The 17,233-nt window shown below is 41.9% G+C and overlaps 1 protein-coding gene across 3 annotated transcripts in view; it reads left to right on the plus strand.

Annotated features, from left to right (window-relative positions):
* Window positions 1–660: 660 nt before the first annotated feature.
* Window positions 661–17,233, plus strand: part of FAM3C (family with sequence similarity 3, member C) — a 29,579-nt gene continuing 13,006 nt past the window's right edge. Inside the window, exons 1-3 of one of the 3 annotated variants that reach the window (NM_001097646.2) lie at window positions 661–796; window positions 14,193–14,256; window positions 16,753–16,857. In NM_001097646.2, the coding sequence (NP_001091115.1) occupies window positions 14,244–14,256; window positions 16,753–16,857 (118 nt within the window). In that variant the 5' untranslated portion in view covers window positions 661–796; window positions 14,193–14,243. Of the gene's footprint in view, window positions 1,335–14,192; window positions 15,635–16,752; window positions 16,858–17,233 lie in introns of those variants that run through there. The other 2 variants (XM_015280965.4, XM_015280971.3) reach the window with 2 other exon arrangements.

Consider the following 17,233-nt stretch of genomic DNA (forward strand, 5'->3'; position numbering starts at 1 on the left):
ACCTATCGTTCTTTTGAAATAACTCAGATCAGCTCTGTCTGAAGAGTTAAAAAGAAGAAAAGGATTTTTTATTTTAAAGCTGAAAATTCTTCTGGTCTGTAGCGGAAAACAAATTTGGCTATATAACAATTTTCCACGAAGACGTTTTTGAGGCCTACAGAATAGCCAAAGACTTTTAACAGGGCCTATAGGGACAGGGCAATGGTTTTAAAGTGAAAGAGGGCAGATGATTTAGAATGGATATAAGGAGAAAATTCTTCGCTCAGAGAGCAGTGAGGCGCTGGCATGGCTGCCCAGAGAAGCTGTGGATGCCCCATTCCTGCAGCTATTCGAGGTCAGGTTGGGTGGGGCCCTGGACAGCCTGAGCTGGGGGTGGCAACCTGCCCACGGCAGCGGGTTGGGAGGGGGTGGGCTTAAAGGTCCCTTCTAACCCAAACCGTTCTGTCGTTCTATGATTTCCAGGTCTGCGCAGTCCCACGCTATTATCTTTTGAACTCATGTTTGCAGAACTACAAATGCAAGCAGCCCAGCCCCACGTCCCGCTGCCAGGACGACCCTCCGCGGGCCCTGAGGCCGCGGCTGTGGACGGGGCGCGGCTGTGGGCGGCGCTGCCGCCGCGGGCCCGGTCCGCCACCGGCAGGGGGCGGGCACGCCGCCTCCGCGCCTTCCTCTGCTCGTGCAGCAGCGGCAGCGCTCCGCTTCCTTCTCGGTCGCCGGCGGGCGGGCCCGGGCAGCCTGCGCGGCCGCTGAGCGGAACGGAGGCGTTGCGCGACGTGGCCGTCGCCGCTCATCGCAGGTAGGGACCCGCGTCCTCCGCACAGTGCCCGCGCTCCGCTCCTGGGGTGGGGATTCCTGCCCCGGCGGCAGCGCCTCTCTCCCCTGCCCGGGCGGCCGGTCCGGTGCTGGCCGCCTGCCCCCTCTCCCGACTCCCCCCGTGGGTACAACTTTTCCAAGCCCTGCCCCCGCTCCCTGCCCCCTTCCTCTTTGCCATGCCGGCAGCGTGGTCCTAGTCGGCTCTCCGTCCCTCCCTCCCGGACCCTCCCGTGGGCTCTCTCCGCCGTGGAACAGCCGTGGCGCTGCGCGGGGCGGCTCTGGGAGCGCCCCCGGCCGTAACGGAGTGGCTCTCTCTGCCGTCTGTAGGGGCGGAGGGGAGGCGGGGAGGGCTGGGGGGTTCCGGCCACCGGAGTTGAGTGTCCCGCCTAGGTGAGAACAGCGAGTCGCTTCCTCCATAGCCAGCGTTTTATTGCTGAAATAAAGCAGCTGAGCACAAAGGTCTGCCTTTTCGGCGGTGTGTGCCTTCTCTCGAGTGGTGGGATCGTGGGCGGTGCTGACAGGTGAGCTGAGGCGCAGCACTCATTGCAGCGTTACTGTACGCCGTGCCGAGCTGGTGGGGCGCAGTGCCGCGGGGCCGGGGGTACAAACGTGTCTGAGCCACATGTTTGCCTTTGCTTTGGACTTCTGAGGCTTTAAAGTGGGAAAAAACGCGGTTATGTGATGTGGGTGCCACCTCACATCCAGCTGTGCTGAATGCCTGAGCCATTGGCAGGCTGTGCAACTTGGTTCTCTCTCATTCCATTTCCTCACCGTTGAAAGTGTGATTGTGTGGTTTAAGTGATGGTGATGACTCCTGACCTCTGTAAAATGTCTGCATTTCGTTATCTGTCCGTGTATGTAAGGGATATGGAGTACCTTTATAATACTGCGTGCCCTGTCATGCCATGCACACCTGGAACCTGCAGTGTTCTTTGCAGGTACATGTAGCTGGCAGCTCCTTTTCATCTAATAAAGTATATACTTGAGCCTGGTGTCGTGATAGGAGAATAGTACGGAAGGAAACCAAACCCGCAGCAGGAACAGCTGGTTAATGTACGTACACGACTGTTGTATTTTAAAGCCTGTGAGGCAGGCAAGGTGTGACTGGAGATTGTGAGCAGCCCCCTCTGGGCCCAGCCAAGGGCAGTCCTGTTCAGCAGCACTTGTGGGTCTGTTGGTTGTCTCTGTGCAAAACAGGTTTTGTAACTTGCTTTGAGGCTGATGCAGGCTCTTCCCACGTTAACAGCTTAGTGTTGTGTGGTAAAGTCTCATGGCCTGGCATGGAGGAGGTGCCTGCTTTGTGGCAGGTCGTTCTTCCAACTGTGGCTGTGTCGTTCTTCCAACTGTGGCCGTGTCACGGTGAGTGCAGAGTGGATAGCTGAATAGCAGAGTTGCCTCGCAGTGCCCACAAATTGCTGCCTAGCCTCTCTAGATGCAGCCCGAGTGGTCCACGGTGTTCAGGCTCTACTTATAAAGAGGATGTTTTCAGCTCTGCTAGAGAAGGGTTATAACGTAGAAAAAGTTTGAGAATTTAATGGAATTTTAGCAAGCTGATGTTTAAAATGTGAGCTGTTCCTGCTGGGTATTTTGTTTCTGGTTTTGTTCAGAATGCCCAGCATAGCATATAGGAAAGGGATTTTTTCTGTGAGTCCGCAAGATGGAATGTACTGTGTAAGTTGCAAAAGCACCACTTTGATTATAGATTATTTTGTAGCCTAAAATTAGGTTTCCATAAGATTAATGTCTGGCAGACATAGGGAATCTGCTGCTTAAGATTAAAATTATTCAAGTAGAAGTGATATGTATGTTCAGTTTCGAGGTCATTCACAAAAATCTGTTAAGGAAGTTGAGGATTTAAGGTATAATTACTGTAGACATGCGTGTTTGCTCAGCCAGTGGCCTGCTGAGTGAGCCTGTGACAATCATTTTGCTATCAACAGCCTTGGAATTACTGTGATTGTTTTATGGCTTAGAATGGTTTCCCTTTCCCAGGGCTGTTAATAAATCATTTTACTTCAAGAAAAATGTCGTCAGCAATAGCGTCAGGAATCTTACCCTCTTAAGTGAGGCTTCATGAGATGTCAGGGCAAATCTTAACAGCCTTCTCCTGTTGTGCTCTGTTTCCTGCCGCTCCAGAAAGTTGCCTGCTCGCTGGCAGATGTATGTTCATTAATTACCTTTTACTTGGTTAGTTTTCTTCTTCAGGGAGCAAAATCTCATGATGTCTGCTGGAAGACAGGTGGGCCCAGCCTATCTCCTAAAGTTCACATTTTGTAGTGCTATCCAGGCCTGATGCCTGTTGCTGCTTGAACTCCACTTTTTGTACACCATAATTTTCAATTTGGATGTTAAAGCATTTATTAACAATAAGTAGGGGATCTGGCTCCCAGCTTGATCTTCTGAAGGGTTGTGTCTAACTATGAATTCAAGTAGAGCCTTGTCTTGTTTTTCCTAATGGTATGTGGGTCCCAAGAGGACTTAGATTTCTTTTTTTCTTTTTTAAAAGAAAGAAATCTTGTTCTGTGTAATTTATGTCTCTAATTCTGCCCTTTATTAGCTAGGGTGCCTTTTGAATAATTTGTGTCTTCATTTGCAAACAGAGCAACTTAACTTTATCCAGTTCATGTTGGAGCTCAGTACCAAGAGGATACGGATGAGATTTTGTGAAAGAGGGAAGCAGCTTTGGAAGACTACCAGGGTAAAGGGAGCTGCTGGAGTGTACTGTCCCTTGCATTTCATTGGCAGAGCTGTTGAATCAGTTTTAATGGCCAAAGTTTACATTGTGTTTATATGTGCAAAATAACAGTAGTTCTCATGAGAATGTCTTGAGAGTCCAGTTAAAATATTCATTAACATAAAATAGGTGACATTTATGGGCTCCCTTCTCTTCAGGAAACTAGCACTCTTGTTGTGGCTGTTTGACTTTCTCCTGCCTTTCAACAACAGCAGGAGAGACCTTTTTCTTAATCTGCTGTGATATCACCAGTTAGTTGAGTCAGCATTTCACAAACATTTAAGCTGGTGGAAGCTCCTACTACTGCCGTTACAGAGCTTCTGACCTGCTCCTTGGCACTTATTTTGGCTCCTAGATCAGTGCTAGAGAAAACACATGCTCTCTGTCAACATGTTAGTAACAGTTAGGATATGCAGAATAAAGCTACTTTGTGATCTTTAAAGCTGGTTTGTCACTGTGTGATAGGAGAAAATGTTTGTCTCTCTAAAAATAAGAGATGTGCTTAAAAAGTAATGTAGAAAGGGTGATGGTCGTTCAGCCAAAGGCACTGCAACCTATAAATGTCTTTCAGGCCTTTATGTGAGGACCAGAAAGGGCTTGACTTTAGTACTGGCTTCTGAAAGGGATGATTTTCTCCCCGTTAAAGCCCAAATAGCAAGCGAAGATCTCAGCTAGGTGAACTTGGGATAGAGGAGCATTGGTACCACCCTAATGGGGATGAGCATCTTCAGATAGGGCTCCATCCAAAGGATGGTGATTTAGTGGGCATGGTGCTTGTGGGTTGATGGTTGGACTTGATTATCTTCGAGATCCTTTCCAACTGTAACAGTACTATGGGTCTGTGGACGATGTGCTCGGTGTTGGTATCTGTAAGGTTGTACCCAGTCAGGAGGTGGTTGTGGATTTTGGTTCTGGTGCTTCTGTGCTCGGAAACCAGTCTAGAGATGCAGTATTCCTTGCTGTCTCTGTGTATCTTCCATAGAAGGAAGTGAGTCACTGGAGCTATAAAGGAGTTTTTCTCCATTTTTGAGTGTTTTCCACCACGTCCCTCGCAAGTGGTTTGCTGGTAACATGGACCAGGAGCACAAACTCCCCTGTACCTCAGGAGTCTTGTGATTCTGAGTGCATCCTGTGGAGTGGTGGTTATTAGTTGCGGACAGCAATCTTGTATCTGCAACATGACCCTATAGTGCAGTGTCCTGGAGTCCTGGTGTGGCCCTGCTGCATGTTGGTCCTGCTGTACTGCCCCTTCTCCCCAGAGCTGATGTGTGATGCTGCACCTGCAGGTGCTCTCTGCAGCTGATGGCACGCAGCAAAGGGCTGAAGCCAGTGCAGCCATGCCTGGCAGATGAGAATGGGATCAGTGGGGTAGCAGGGGATCCTCTGCCTCTTAGAGGAAGAGGAAGGAGAGAGATCAACAGCACTGTGAGCAGTAGCTGTCACTGTGGAGTGCTTTCCTCAGAGAGACATCCCAGCTTCCTAGCGAGATCAGCTTGCTGCTGAGCAAAGGTTAAAGCTCTTCTCCCACATATAGCCTCCTCAGTTCATGCTAACCTTTTGTTAAAGAAGCTTAAACGATTAGTAGTATCTTTTTTTTTCCCTCTTGTCTGTGTTGGTGTCCCTTGCTGCTCTCAGTACCCGTAATACTGTTTGCCTTTCTGAATCCCTCGGAACTCCCTGCAGTGTCAGTGTGCAGCTCCGTGGTGAGGTCAGTGTGGCATTCTTTGCAGTGTATGAATCTCAATCATGAGATGATGAAATCATTCTGACATCTTAGAGTTACTATGTAGAATATGGTTGTACTTGTGTGGATAATAATGTGGAGTGGTAGCTCAATCATTCTGCAGTAAATTTGGACCTGCAGAGGAAGTGTTCGTAATGCTTTTTTTTCTGTTCTGCTTTTGCGTTGCCTCTATTCAAAACAGGCCCCAGGATGAAGTGGCGTGCTCTAAGCATAGCCTGAAACTTCTGCCGTGCCATACGTGGTTGTATCAAGTAACAGCATTTATTTGTATGTTAATTGCTTTTCAGACCTATAACCTTTCTGTTCGGTAGTTCTGTTGAGAATTCCTGTAAGGAAGAGAGTAAGGTGCACCATAGCAGTGCGTTATTCTGCTGTTTTTTTTATAGACAGGAAGATGCGGAGGCTGTTGTACATTTGAAACACATACTGTATTGTGGTAGCACATTGTCTCCAGTGAGACTTCATGATCTGGCAGATAGATACATTACACATTGATTTATTGCTGGCTTGGGAAGATTATACAGATTTTGCTGTATAATGAAATTGAGGTGGACGTCTATTTTGTTTTGTTTTTTTTTTTTTTAAGAAACAATAGATCAGTGGGTTTGAAATCTTGAAATGGTAGTAGTTGCAGAGTTTCAGTTACAGAATCGTTGGATCATCTTGTGAGAGGGAATAATGTTAAACCTCACGTCCTCTGCTATAACTCTGTTCTGGGACTTACCCACTGCTGTGGGATGAAGCTAGAAGTGAAGCGGGTGAATGAGGTTTGCAATTTATCCTCAACAATTTTATCTATCTGAGTTTCTCTGTAATTTTATCCAATCCTGTGAAATACTAAGGCTAAGATTCTCTGTAATAAGACCATCAGTAGTTATAGGCAGTTGACTTTGTCACATTTATATAACCTGGATTTTCAGGGATCATAACTGAAAGCTTGTTTAAAAAAAAAAAAATACAGATCAGTGAACTTTGTGTGATATTATAGAAGAGTTCTCAAGATATGGATTGAGAAGAGTCAATTGTTAGTGCTCTGGGAACTAATTGTTCTGTGGCTCTTTTCTTTTATTAAATGGTGTGTAGATGGAGTTTCGTTCTTAGTGGGAAGAACACACCTAGAATGCACCTAGTGCATTTGTCTCAGGCTTCCAGGGATTCAGGAGGATTTTCCTGTTTGTGAGGCTTGAAGTGTGTGGTGTTGCCTAAGGTGGAAGTGCTGCATTGATGACCAGCAAGCTCCTGCTGCTGGCAGTAACTGGACACCTCCTTTGGGAAATGTTTGATACCTGATATGCAAAACAAACTACTCTTGCAGAGTCATGTTTCTTCTCAGATGTATTTCCTTTCTTAGAAGTGAAACCACATACTGGTATGAGCAGTGTAGGCAGTTCTGCGATAGCTGCACATCCTGTTCTTAATTTTGGAGTAAGGTCTGGCTTCATCTGCTCAAGGTGTCCAAATTCCATTTGGCAGAATTAAACAAAATCTTGTTTTAGCAACCAAAGGTTTGAGGTCTAGTTGAGTGTTGTCAGAATACCAAGCTGAATACAGTTCAGGTGGTGTCATTCTTGTTGGATCAGTTGCCCCAAAATGTTCTGTGTAGACAAACCTTCAACCTCTGTGTAGAGCTCTGCCGTAGCCACAAGGAATTTGTATGTATTTAAGAGTAATTGTGGGATGTAACTGCTGAGGTGAGAGGCTTATTAGAAGGCACAAATGGTGCACAATCACGCAATAAGAATAAAAATACAGTAGTTACTTGAAGATAATTCTTTTCTATGTCTACCATTCAGTTCAGTTTCAAATTAAATACATTTTGTAAAGGTGGTGAAAATCTACTGCTAGTCTAGCAGAAGGATAAGCGGTCATCTTGGTAAGGAAATGCATCTTGTATTTAAATAGATCCTATTAGCAGCTTAGATTACTACTTTAGGTTAGAGTTGGAATGATTTCTATAGTCTCAGCTGTCTGGTTCATGGGATACAGTAATGGAGGCCGGCACAACCACTGGTTTAAAACCAGAGCTCAGGTAAATATAGCTACAGCTAACCCTGAAATACATGATTCACTTTGTGAACTTGGGTAGAAAACCACCACTGCTCTGAACTGCTTGAAGACAACAGACTGGAATATCTATTATCAGGAGCTGTGTTAAACAAAAGTTTGCTTTTCTCATTGAGCTTTACCAGGTATGCAAATGTCAGGTGTCATTTTGCTGTTGTTTTTTCTGACAGAAGAAAAAAGCCCATCTGTGGATCACTGAGGAAGGCAGTCTGTGCTGCCAAAAGCAAATGCTATCCTAATCTAGTTGTGACTCAGAAATAAAAATAACAACTTGTTTTTTTCTTCTGTACTAATAAATTTTGATTGATCATCTAATTGTATTCCCGTGAACTTGGTAATGCTATAGATAGCATTGGTGTATGCCTGATAACGCTGTGCATAATAACAGGTACGGTAGATAAAAACAGGAGTAACAGTATTTGACTGTTTTCAGAAACATTTGTTTAGGTGAAGGGAAAAATTCCCTCTGAATTTAATTCATAGAATCATAGTATGGCCTGGGTTGGAAAGGACCACAATGATCATCGAGTTTCAACCCCCTGCTATGTGCAGGGTTGCCATCCACCAGACCAGGCTGCCCAGAGCCACATCCAGCCTGGCCTTGAATGCCTACAGGGATGGGGTATCCACAACCTCCTTGGGCAACCTGTTCCAGTACGTCACCACCCTCTGTGTGGAAAAACTTCCTCCTAACATCTAAACTAATCCTCCCCTATCTCAGTTTAAGACCATTCCCCCTTGTCCTATCACTATCCACCCTTGTAAACAGTCATTCCCCCTCCTGTTTATACGCTCCCTTCAAGTATTGGAAGGCCGCAATGAGGTCTCCCCAGAGCCTTCTCTTGTCCAAGCTAAACAAGCCCAGTTCCCTCAACCTTTCCTCATAGGAGAGGTGCTCCAGCCCTCTGATCATCTGATTTACATATATATATAAATAAAATTTTAAATGTTTTAAGTTACAAATAGATAAAAAGCAGTCAGTGGATATTAAGAACAGTCCAGTTCAGCATAACTTAAAACACTTTTTGAATTACATCTTGGCAGTAAGGGACCGTGGTGTCGCATGCTCTCTTCATCTCCATTCTGCCTTGCCAAGCAAACCTGATTCTTTTAGCCCTTTGGTTGTTAGGTTATGTAATTGTTATCTAGGTTGTTCCATTGGGTATTATGCTTTAAGATAGATTTAGGAAAAAAGTACATGCAGGATCTCAATTAAGAGTCTAGATGATTTGTAGGCACAGCACAGTAATTGCATTTTGCTTTGCGCGCAGCAGTCCTCTTGATACAGTTCCCAGTACAATTCATAATGGGCAGTCCCCTTTTTGCAGCAGTACCACATCATTGACCCTAACAATAGAGAGCTGCTATATGCTCTCAGATCCTTATCTGCATTACTGCCACTTGTTTTGCTGCACTTGATGTCCTTTTTGAAGTATATTGCTTTCTGCTTTGTTAAATATCACTGCTTAATTTTTCTGCACTTTTTTTGTATCTTGACCTTCCCAGATTAATAAATTATCTTGACCTTCTAAATTCTTGCTTCTCATCTCTGTTTGTTTTTGTGTTCCTGTTTCATAAATGCTATCTAAATGCATTATCAAATTGCTGATAGAAGTACTGTTATCCTAGGGAAATGGGAATGCAGTGTGCTAATTTACATGTTTTCTATTATCCATAGAAACATTTATTACAACTCTATTTGGAGAAAAGAAACAAACAAAAAAACCCAACAAACCAACAAAACTTAAAGCTCTGGCCATTTGCAATTTATTGCTGGCTTTAATACCAAGTAGGGCAGAGGCTGTGCTCAGATGAGTTAGTTATGTCACAGAGCACTTAACTCTGGGCAGGAACACTGAACAAGGTTGATGGAGAACTGACCACACTAGATTGAATTCTTCTCAGTACAGAAAGCTGGGCTTCATTCAGTGTTGTAAGGGTGACAGTATTACCAAAACCATTTGTGTGCCTATATGCATGCTTGTATTTTAATGGCTACCATACTTAAAACAATTTCCTCTTGCACTCTGATTCTAGGAAACAAATGTATTGATTGATGGGCATCATATCAACTACCTGAACTCAGGAATACCCCAATCTTAGCATGTTAGGTAATCCAGAACATCTAATAAAATCTGATGATTATTATTTTTTTTTCAGGAGTATAGGCTTATAGTTTTCTAGATGAAGTTATAATGTAAGCTTCCTTTGTGAGGTTTCTGGCAGAGTTCCCTCGAGAGTGACAGATCACTTCTGAAAGCAGCTGATACTGTATGGATTGAAGCTAGTATTACTATAGAAAAGAATATATGCAGTAGCTTTATGCATATATATTGTGAATGTCAGATTTTCATTGTCATTCCCACACAAGTTTATCAAAAAGTGGAGCAACAAACCAGAAGTCCACTGAACACTGAAACTGACTGAATGGTAAAACATGAAGGTGGGGAAAGCACTTTACTCTTTCTTTTCTCTTTCTTTTTTTAATCTCATGTTTTTGGTTTGTTTCTTCTACTGCTTTGATGTTAAGCTGTGTGTAGCCTTTTGGGCTGCTACTTGGAAAGGCTTTGACACTGAAAGTCACAGCATCTGGAAACTGCCACTGCTTCAGGACATAATACAGTGCCCAAGGATGGGTGGAGGAGAAATAAGCAACCACTAACCTCTGTTCCCAATTGTCTTTCCACATATCCATTCCCTAGTACTTTGCAGACAGAACAAATAGCTCTTCTCTGTGTGGATGGGCGTGCAGCTTCGTGCGGTGATCTGGGCAATGGCATGATGGCATAACATCTTGGTTTCTCCAGTTCAGTGAACCGTCTGTGTTTTGCTTTTGGTTCTGAAGGAGTTGTTACTCACCCTGTGCCCCTGGCTGTAGTGAAGGAAGTGTGTCTAAACTCATCTGGCTTCCTACTTGGCTGCTGTTTTTCTGCTACTTTTTTTTAATGAGTACATCAGATTCTGCCACTTTGGAGAGAATTTTCTGTGTCAGTTTAACTAACAAAGCATTCTCCTCTTACCTTTCTGCTGTTCAGTGCTTCAGGTTTAGGTACTGGAAATTTATAATATTGAGTCAGCGTGGCTGAATAGCTGGTCTTGCCTGAAGGTTGATGTCATCTGGACCCTACAAGAAAAATATCAGCCAGCTACTGACACTACTCTGGTCTAACGGCCTGTAGACCACAACCTTTTTATATTTCTATACTCTTCAAAGTATTCAGGGTGTGGATATGGCTTCCTGTAGTCGAGAGGTCACTGGTCTGAACTCTTTGTCACTGTCTTCTATAAATGTTGGCTTGTGTAAACTGGCTTTTACAGGCAATAGGAACCTCTCTTCAACAGTTGCAGTTGCGATAAGAAGACATGCCTGCACCGTTAGTGCTGAGTGGGATCAAAAGATAAGGAAAGTGTGGTCCTCAGACCTCATGAGAAATTGCACAAAACTTCTTTTGACAAAGTAGGAAATGTAGTAGGCAACAGGAAATCCACAGTGGTGCTCATCTTAAGGAAGAAAGTATGTGCCCAGTACAGAGATTTGACTGTACAGTTTATGAGTAGAATTTGTTCTGACTATTAGAATGCCTTGGCTCCTGTCTATGGTAGATGTAAACCTGCAATTCTTGCTCCTCCTTCTAGTATAGCATCTGGGAAATAATACATTTCTTTTACTTAAAGTGGCAGAAAACCATCTTCTGAAAACACTGGTTTTAGATTCTTCTGTGGATAAGTTTTTATTTCAAGGCACTTGAAATGAAGAGTTTGTTAGTGTCTTTTCACCGTCCCAGTTGTATTCTTTAACTGATGTACCTCTGAATACTGCCTTGAAAAAACAATCTGGGTGGAAAAAAAAAATCATGTTTTACAATCATGCACTATAGTGCTTCCTCAGATCCACCTGCTTTTGACTTAGAACTCTTGTTCACTTCCGTTGCCTATTTCATGTGATCTTCCTGGCCCTTGTGTCTATAATGGATTCTGCTTTACTCATCAACAGTCTGCCTGAAGATCCTATTAGAGGCTGCATCTCCTGCATGCTAGATGTGGTAAATATGAGCCTTGTTGTACTGCTAACAGAGGTAAATTACACTAACATCATAATGAAGTGGTTGCTCATATTATCAGACGTTTGTAAGTCAAGAAGATATTTGGGTTGCAAAGCTCAGATCCCTGCTTGATTGGGGTGTTATGTCAAACAGGAAGAAAAAGTAGTGTGTTTTGCTTGTTTTTATTGTTGTTTTTGCTTTAGCTAATTTTGAAAGCATTTGAAAGAATGTTATTGTTGATGTTTTTATGCATGTGAGCCTGAGCTAGCTCAGTTTCGTTCTTGTTTTTCACGTTTTCAAACTATCACAAATTAAGTACTGTTAGAAATTCCTAATCCACTTGTATATCATGTCTAAATTTCAATTATGAAATCTATTAATGTTGCAGAGCGACAGTCGGTGAGTGTTCATGATGGCTAATGGGCTGTTCTTTAATTAAAAATAGTGTGGTAGGGAAATATTGTATTGGGAAAGGACATGGTGTTCATAAGTTGACTTGCATTTAGAAAATTCTGTGCAGCATATGTCTGATTGCAACAAATGATGGCTGGGGTCAGTGGGCACAGATGTTGGGATGAAGGTATTCTGCAGTTGAGGTTGAAGGATGTGTTTGTTTTGTATTTTTGTTTATAATCAAAAGAGGTAACTATTTTTTCAGTACGGATTTAAAGCAGTCTTTTGGTTATTCAGACTGTAGGCAGTGTTTGTTTTTGCCTTGGTAAATTTCCAAGGGTGGGGAAGAGAGACAAAATAACTTAGAATAATTATATTCTTTAACGTTTGAAGGAGTTTGTGGTATCAGTTGGTCACTGCACTTAATTATTTGCCCTTCAGTTGAGGATTTACCTCTTGACATCAGAATGACATCGCTGCAGAAATCAAAGCAGGATGAACAATTCATGTTCTGCTGGTGCAGGCCTAGAGAAGTAAGGCATTATACATGCCATGTAAAATGCCAGATTCTCTTTACCTTTTTAGAAGATTGGCAAAAATAGATCTTTCACTGAAAAAAGGATGCTATGGATGTAGAATACAAGTGGATATAAATATAACGGATATAGCATATTAAGGATGTGGCATGAGATTTTTCTTTTGAATAAACTGTGAGCAGTGGATCACAGAGATGGTGTGTTTGGCAAGGAGTATCTCGGCACGTAGATGATTGACCTTACAGATACTGATTCAAGTGAGGGGAAAAAAGTTGTTTATATTACATTTTCCTCTCTGGCATGGACTATGAGAACTATCTGGGTTTTGGCAATGCTATCAAATGAGTTGCATTTCCTGAATTGTGATAATAGCTTTTCAAATAATTTCTAAAGATAGGGTTTTTTTTTGTTTGTTTGTTTTTTCTTTTTGGTGGTTTTCAGAATCCTGGGATAGGACTGCAGGACATGAGGGATGCTGCAGGTTTCGATAGGTGGGTGTGGGACAGCTCCTTCAATTAAAATGATTCTTACACGTGTTCAAGTTTAGCCTTGGTGTAGATAATCCAACAAGATCACTGAATGCCAGAAGGTTTTTTGCATGTTAAATACAAGCATGAAGTAAAATGCAAATTAAATTCAGAAACAGATTTGATTTTTTTTTTTAACTGTTCAGAAGGCTATACTGACTGCAGGCTGTTTGTTGTCTGAAGGCCTCATATATTTTTTGAAAGTAACTGAGAGTTCTTTTCTTATGATCGTAAGAGTAGAGGTAATAGTGTGCTACCTGAACTGCTTTGTTTCCAATCAAAATTTAACTAAAGTTAATTTAAAAATAAATTGTGCTTAGCCTGCTTAAATATTGTAAGACAACTTGCTGTTTCTATTGGATTTATGGTACTTTGTCAGTGAAGATGACTCTGTTTGCTGGACCTGATTTGTAGGGTACCATGAGGGTGCCCAGTGGCTGCTCACGGTCAACTTTGCACTCCTTGAATGAGCAGTAAAGGGAGCCTTGGTGCCGGGCAGCAGATACAGAGCTGGTGTGGCCAAGGGCTGTGCCATGGAACAGAGCCAGCAGCAGAGGTAAAGCATTGGGTGCAGCCCCACTGCTATGAGGAGGTGTGGTGTCTTTGAGGAGAGCCTGTAGTGGTTGCGGCAGCTTTTGACTTCATGTAGCAGCAGGCTCTTCTAAAGAAGAACCTTTGGGGTGATTATGTGGCCTATGCTCGTAGGCAGTGATTTGCAGTTTACTCTAAAATAGTTCTAGGGTTGTTGCTTCTGCCACCGTTAACCATAAGGTGAATCTTCTGGATGCAGCTGTGGGTGAGAGACGTGTTGGTGCTTTTCTGTAATATGTGGGTCATTCAGTTCCATTGAAAGTAGTTTGTACAGTATCCCAAAGGACAAAATGCTTAAATCTTTTCTCTCCAGAGTTATGTTTTGCTACATTGGATTACTGAACATCAACTTAATATCCAGATGTCACTGAAATTCTGGAGCAGTGCTGATGGAATTGCTTGCTTTTAACTTGCAGCTTTTAGAAATTAAAGACTGCTTAGATGTAGCATTGTTAAATACTTGCCACAGGTTAATTAACAGAATTTGCAGTAGATTTGATGAAATTAAAGTAACGTATTTAAGGCATTTAAGGTGGCTTGTTTCATGAAGTAGCAAAGGAAAATGATACCATGACAAGAGATCCATCTTGCATCTTCTTTGCTGTGTTAAGACTTAACTATTCAGGACAATCGTCATTACTGTGACTGGCTAGAAAATCCATGGTATTGCTACAGTTAACACATCATGAAGTTGCTTATTTGATTGCAGTTACAATTACTTTTTTCTTTCCTTTTTTCCCTCTCTAGGTGGCTTTTTTTTTTAATGCAGTAGTGTCATTACCTGGCTGAAGACTAAACATGAGAATAGCAGGTAAGCATGCTCACTGAAATCAGATTTTGTCCTTTGCGCAAAAAGGTGTGAACAGCTTTAACAAGTTGTGACAATAATGGAAGGTTTCAAAGTAAACATAAATGGAACAGCAACTCCTGTTCTGCCAGTTAACTGAAACTTGATTGAGAATTTGGGATGGTCTAAGAGGGAGCAGCTGGTTACAAATGCTTCAGCTTATCTGTGGTGGCTGCTTAAGGAGCTGTGACATAATCTTTGGCTACTAATCATGTAAGATGATGAGAGAATAAGGAAATGGTGAATTAATGGCTTCTTCTCTGTCCCACACCATGACCAAAGAGTGCCATGCACTTTTTAAATACAGTGTCTGAAACCCTGAATGGTTACAGAGAGTTTGAAGGCTGTGAAGCCTTTTATTAAAGGTAAGATACTTCAGTACAGTGTTTGAGCAATTTCATTAGGCAGAAGGTGTAGCTGTTATAAAAATAAGATCTCATTGCCAGTATAGTACTATGGGAAACTATTACTTCAGGCGCTTCAGTTCAGTAGAATAGCCTGTACATTTGTGAGCAGTTGTGGTGTTTTGATGTCTTGCACTTTAATCAAAAGCAGTAATTAATGTTGCAGAAGGAACAGCTGTTGACTTCCCTAGGAGTCAGCAACACTTTCTTTTCTAGGAGGATTGCACTTCAGCCTTATTGATAAATCAGTCTTTTTTTGTCACTACTGTTGTTGGACAGTGTACACTTATGGAACCTCAGGGAGTGTAACTGGGAACAACCCATTAAAGCAAAACTGCTGAAGAACTGGGAGAATGCTGTAATTTTTAAAAGGCTGAAAAACTGCCTGGAAGATGACTTTTCCAAGCCTTTCTTCTTCCCTATTCCAGGCAGTTACTTTTGTTACTAAGTCCTACAAACAAAAAGATATGACAGCTCATATAGAAGATTGAACTTGTAGCATACAGGCTTGCTTTCATTCAAATACTGCAAGGATATTCAAGGAGATTTCCTACCTCTTTTAAGTAAAGGGAGCACTTAAAATTCAGTTGAGAGGGGGCAAGATGTAGGTGGGAGAGGTCAGCTTGTTTGTACTCATTCATCTTGCATACTGTCTACAGAAACATACTGCTCTTCAAGTACCACTTTCCAAATTCTGGTACCACCTTCTCGAGTAAAGTTACTTTGAAGTCCTTTTTTTCTGCTTCTTGTTGTACATTTGGATCATCTGTTTTCTCTAGTTCTTGCCTGTGGCTCACTTTCCTTCATATGCAGTTGTCTTTGGAGTTCCACTGTCATATTTTTAAATCCAGTTTGCATCTGTGTTTTCTTGCACAGTATACATATACTCACACATGCAGTGGGAGACGAAGTCCAAACTGCAAGCAAACAAAAAAGTTGTATCCTTTTAATTTCCTTTTTTTAGCCTTTGGAAAGATTAACATCTCTCATTCTTATGAAGGCTGAGTAATCTGTCTATTTTAAGATTTTCTAAGCAGCCCAGTTTAAGATTTGAAGGAGTGCATAATCTTTTGTTCTGGAGGATTTATTTAGCTGGCCATCTGAGGAACAGAATGCATAGCATTGCTTCTTCCAAACAATTCTCCATACTGAGGTGGGAGAGGGAGATGGGATGTTCATCAGATGCTTTCTCACTTAACTTCTGCTCTCAGGTAGTTGTTAATATACAATAATCTTGGAGCAAAATATTCTGTAAAATCTCCTGCTGAAAATGGCAGAGTTCATGGTGGTACCATGAGTAAGTTTCCATTTCAGATTTAAGTTGCTTTGGTTATAGGCTTCTGCTTTTTTTTTTTTTCCTAGGAGGTGGCTTGACCACTTAGTGCTGGCTTAAATTAGGCTTGTTAAAACTTTATGCTACCTGAGTCCATTAAAAATGGTAAAGGTGAGATACTGCTTATCATTACTTTTTAACTTAGCGCTTTAGTGTTTTCTTACACTTGTTGAAGACCAGAAGATTAATTTTTTTTTTTTAATGTAATGCTCAGACCTGACTGGCCAAAGCTATGGTATATCAGCAGATCCATAGTCACTCAGTCTAGTTCTACATTAAAACAGAGCTGTCTTAATCTGAGGTGGAAGGCAGAAAGGGAATATTTATAAACAGTGAGAAATGTGTGCACATGGCTAAGAACAGGGAAATGAGATTGGAGAGAGCACACCTTTCCACTTCAGCCAGCAGCCACTAAAGTCAGCTTAGTTCACCTTGTTGAGCTGGGTTTTCATACAAAAAAAGTCAGTGGTTTCTCTTGGTTGCTGAGGTGGGTGAACTGTGATGTCAGACAACGTGGCATGAAACATGGAGAAAGAACAAGGTGAGATTTCACGTCTGAGGGCAGGGTGTGTGTCTGGTATAGAAGGTTACTTCTGTACGGCAGTTTCTGAATTCAACACCCTAACATCCTGTCACTTTGTACACATTTCTCATGTAGTTAATTTTGATAATCTTACAGTTAACATTTACAGATAATTTATTTTTTTCTCTATTTCTGAATAGGTGCTGCGAAGTTGATAGTAGTCATAGCAATATTTTTATTGACATTTTATGTCATATCTCAAGTGTTTGAAATAAAAATGGAAGCAAACTTAGGACACATATTTGGTAAGTGGCAACTATTTTTTGCAGACACCTGTTAATATCTGTTTGAGCCATAATCAAGAATACAATATTCTTTTGCTATAAGCTTGACTTATGCTTTTAAACTTAAGAAGAATTTTGTGTTTATTTTAATGTATTTTAACGTTATTTTCCATATTAGATATTTAACCTACTTTCTTAACTGGTTTAATCCTCTGGACTTCCAACTATGCATAAACTCTTACCTATTTTTTTCTGCTTAGTCTGATAGTTAAAGAATCATATTTTTGATGGGATTTCTTGCTTGCATAGGTACATTACTGTGTGCAATAAGCAAAACATTTCAGATGTGATGAGTTCTGTGCAGGAAAAAAAAAATTACCAGCTTAGATGATTTGAA

Source organism: Gallus gallus, chromosome 1 (assembly GCF_016699485.2).
Source record: "Gallus gallus isolate bGalGal1 chromosome 1, bGalGal1.mat.broiler.GRCg7b, whole genome shotgun sequence".
NCBI lineage: Eukaryota > Metazoa > Chordata > Aves > Galliformes > Phasianidae > Gallus > Gallus gallus.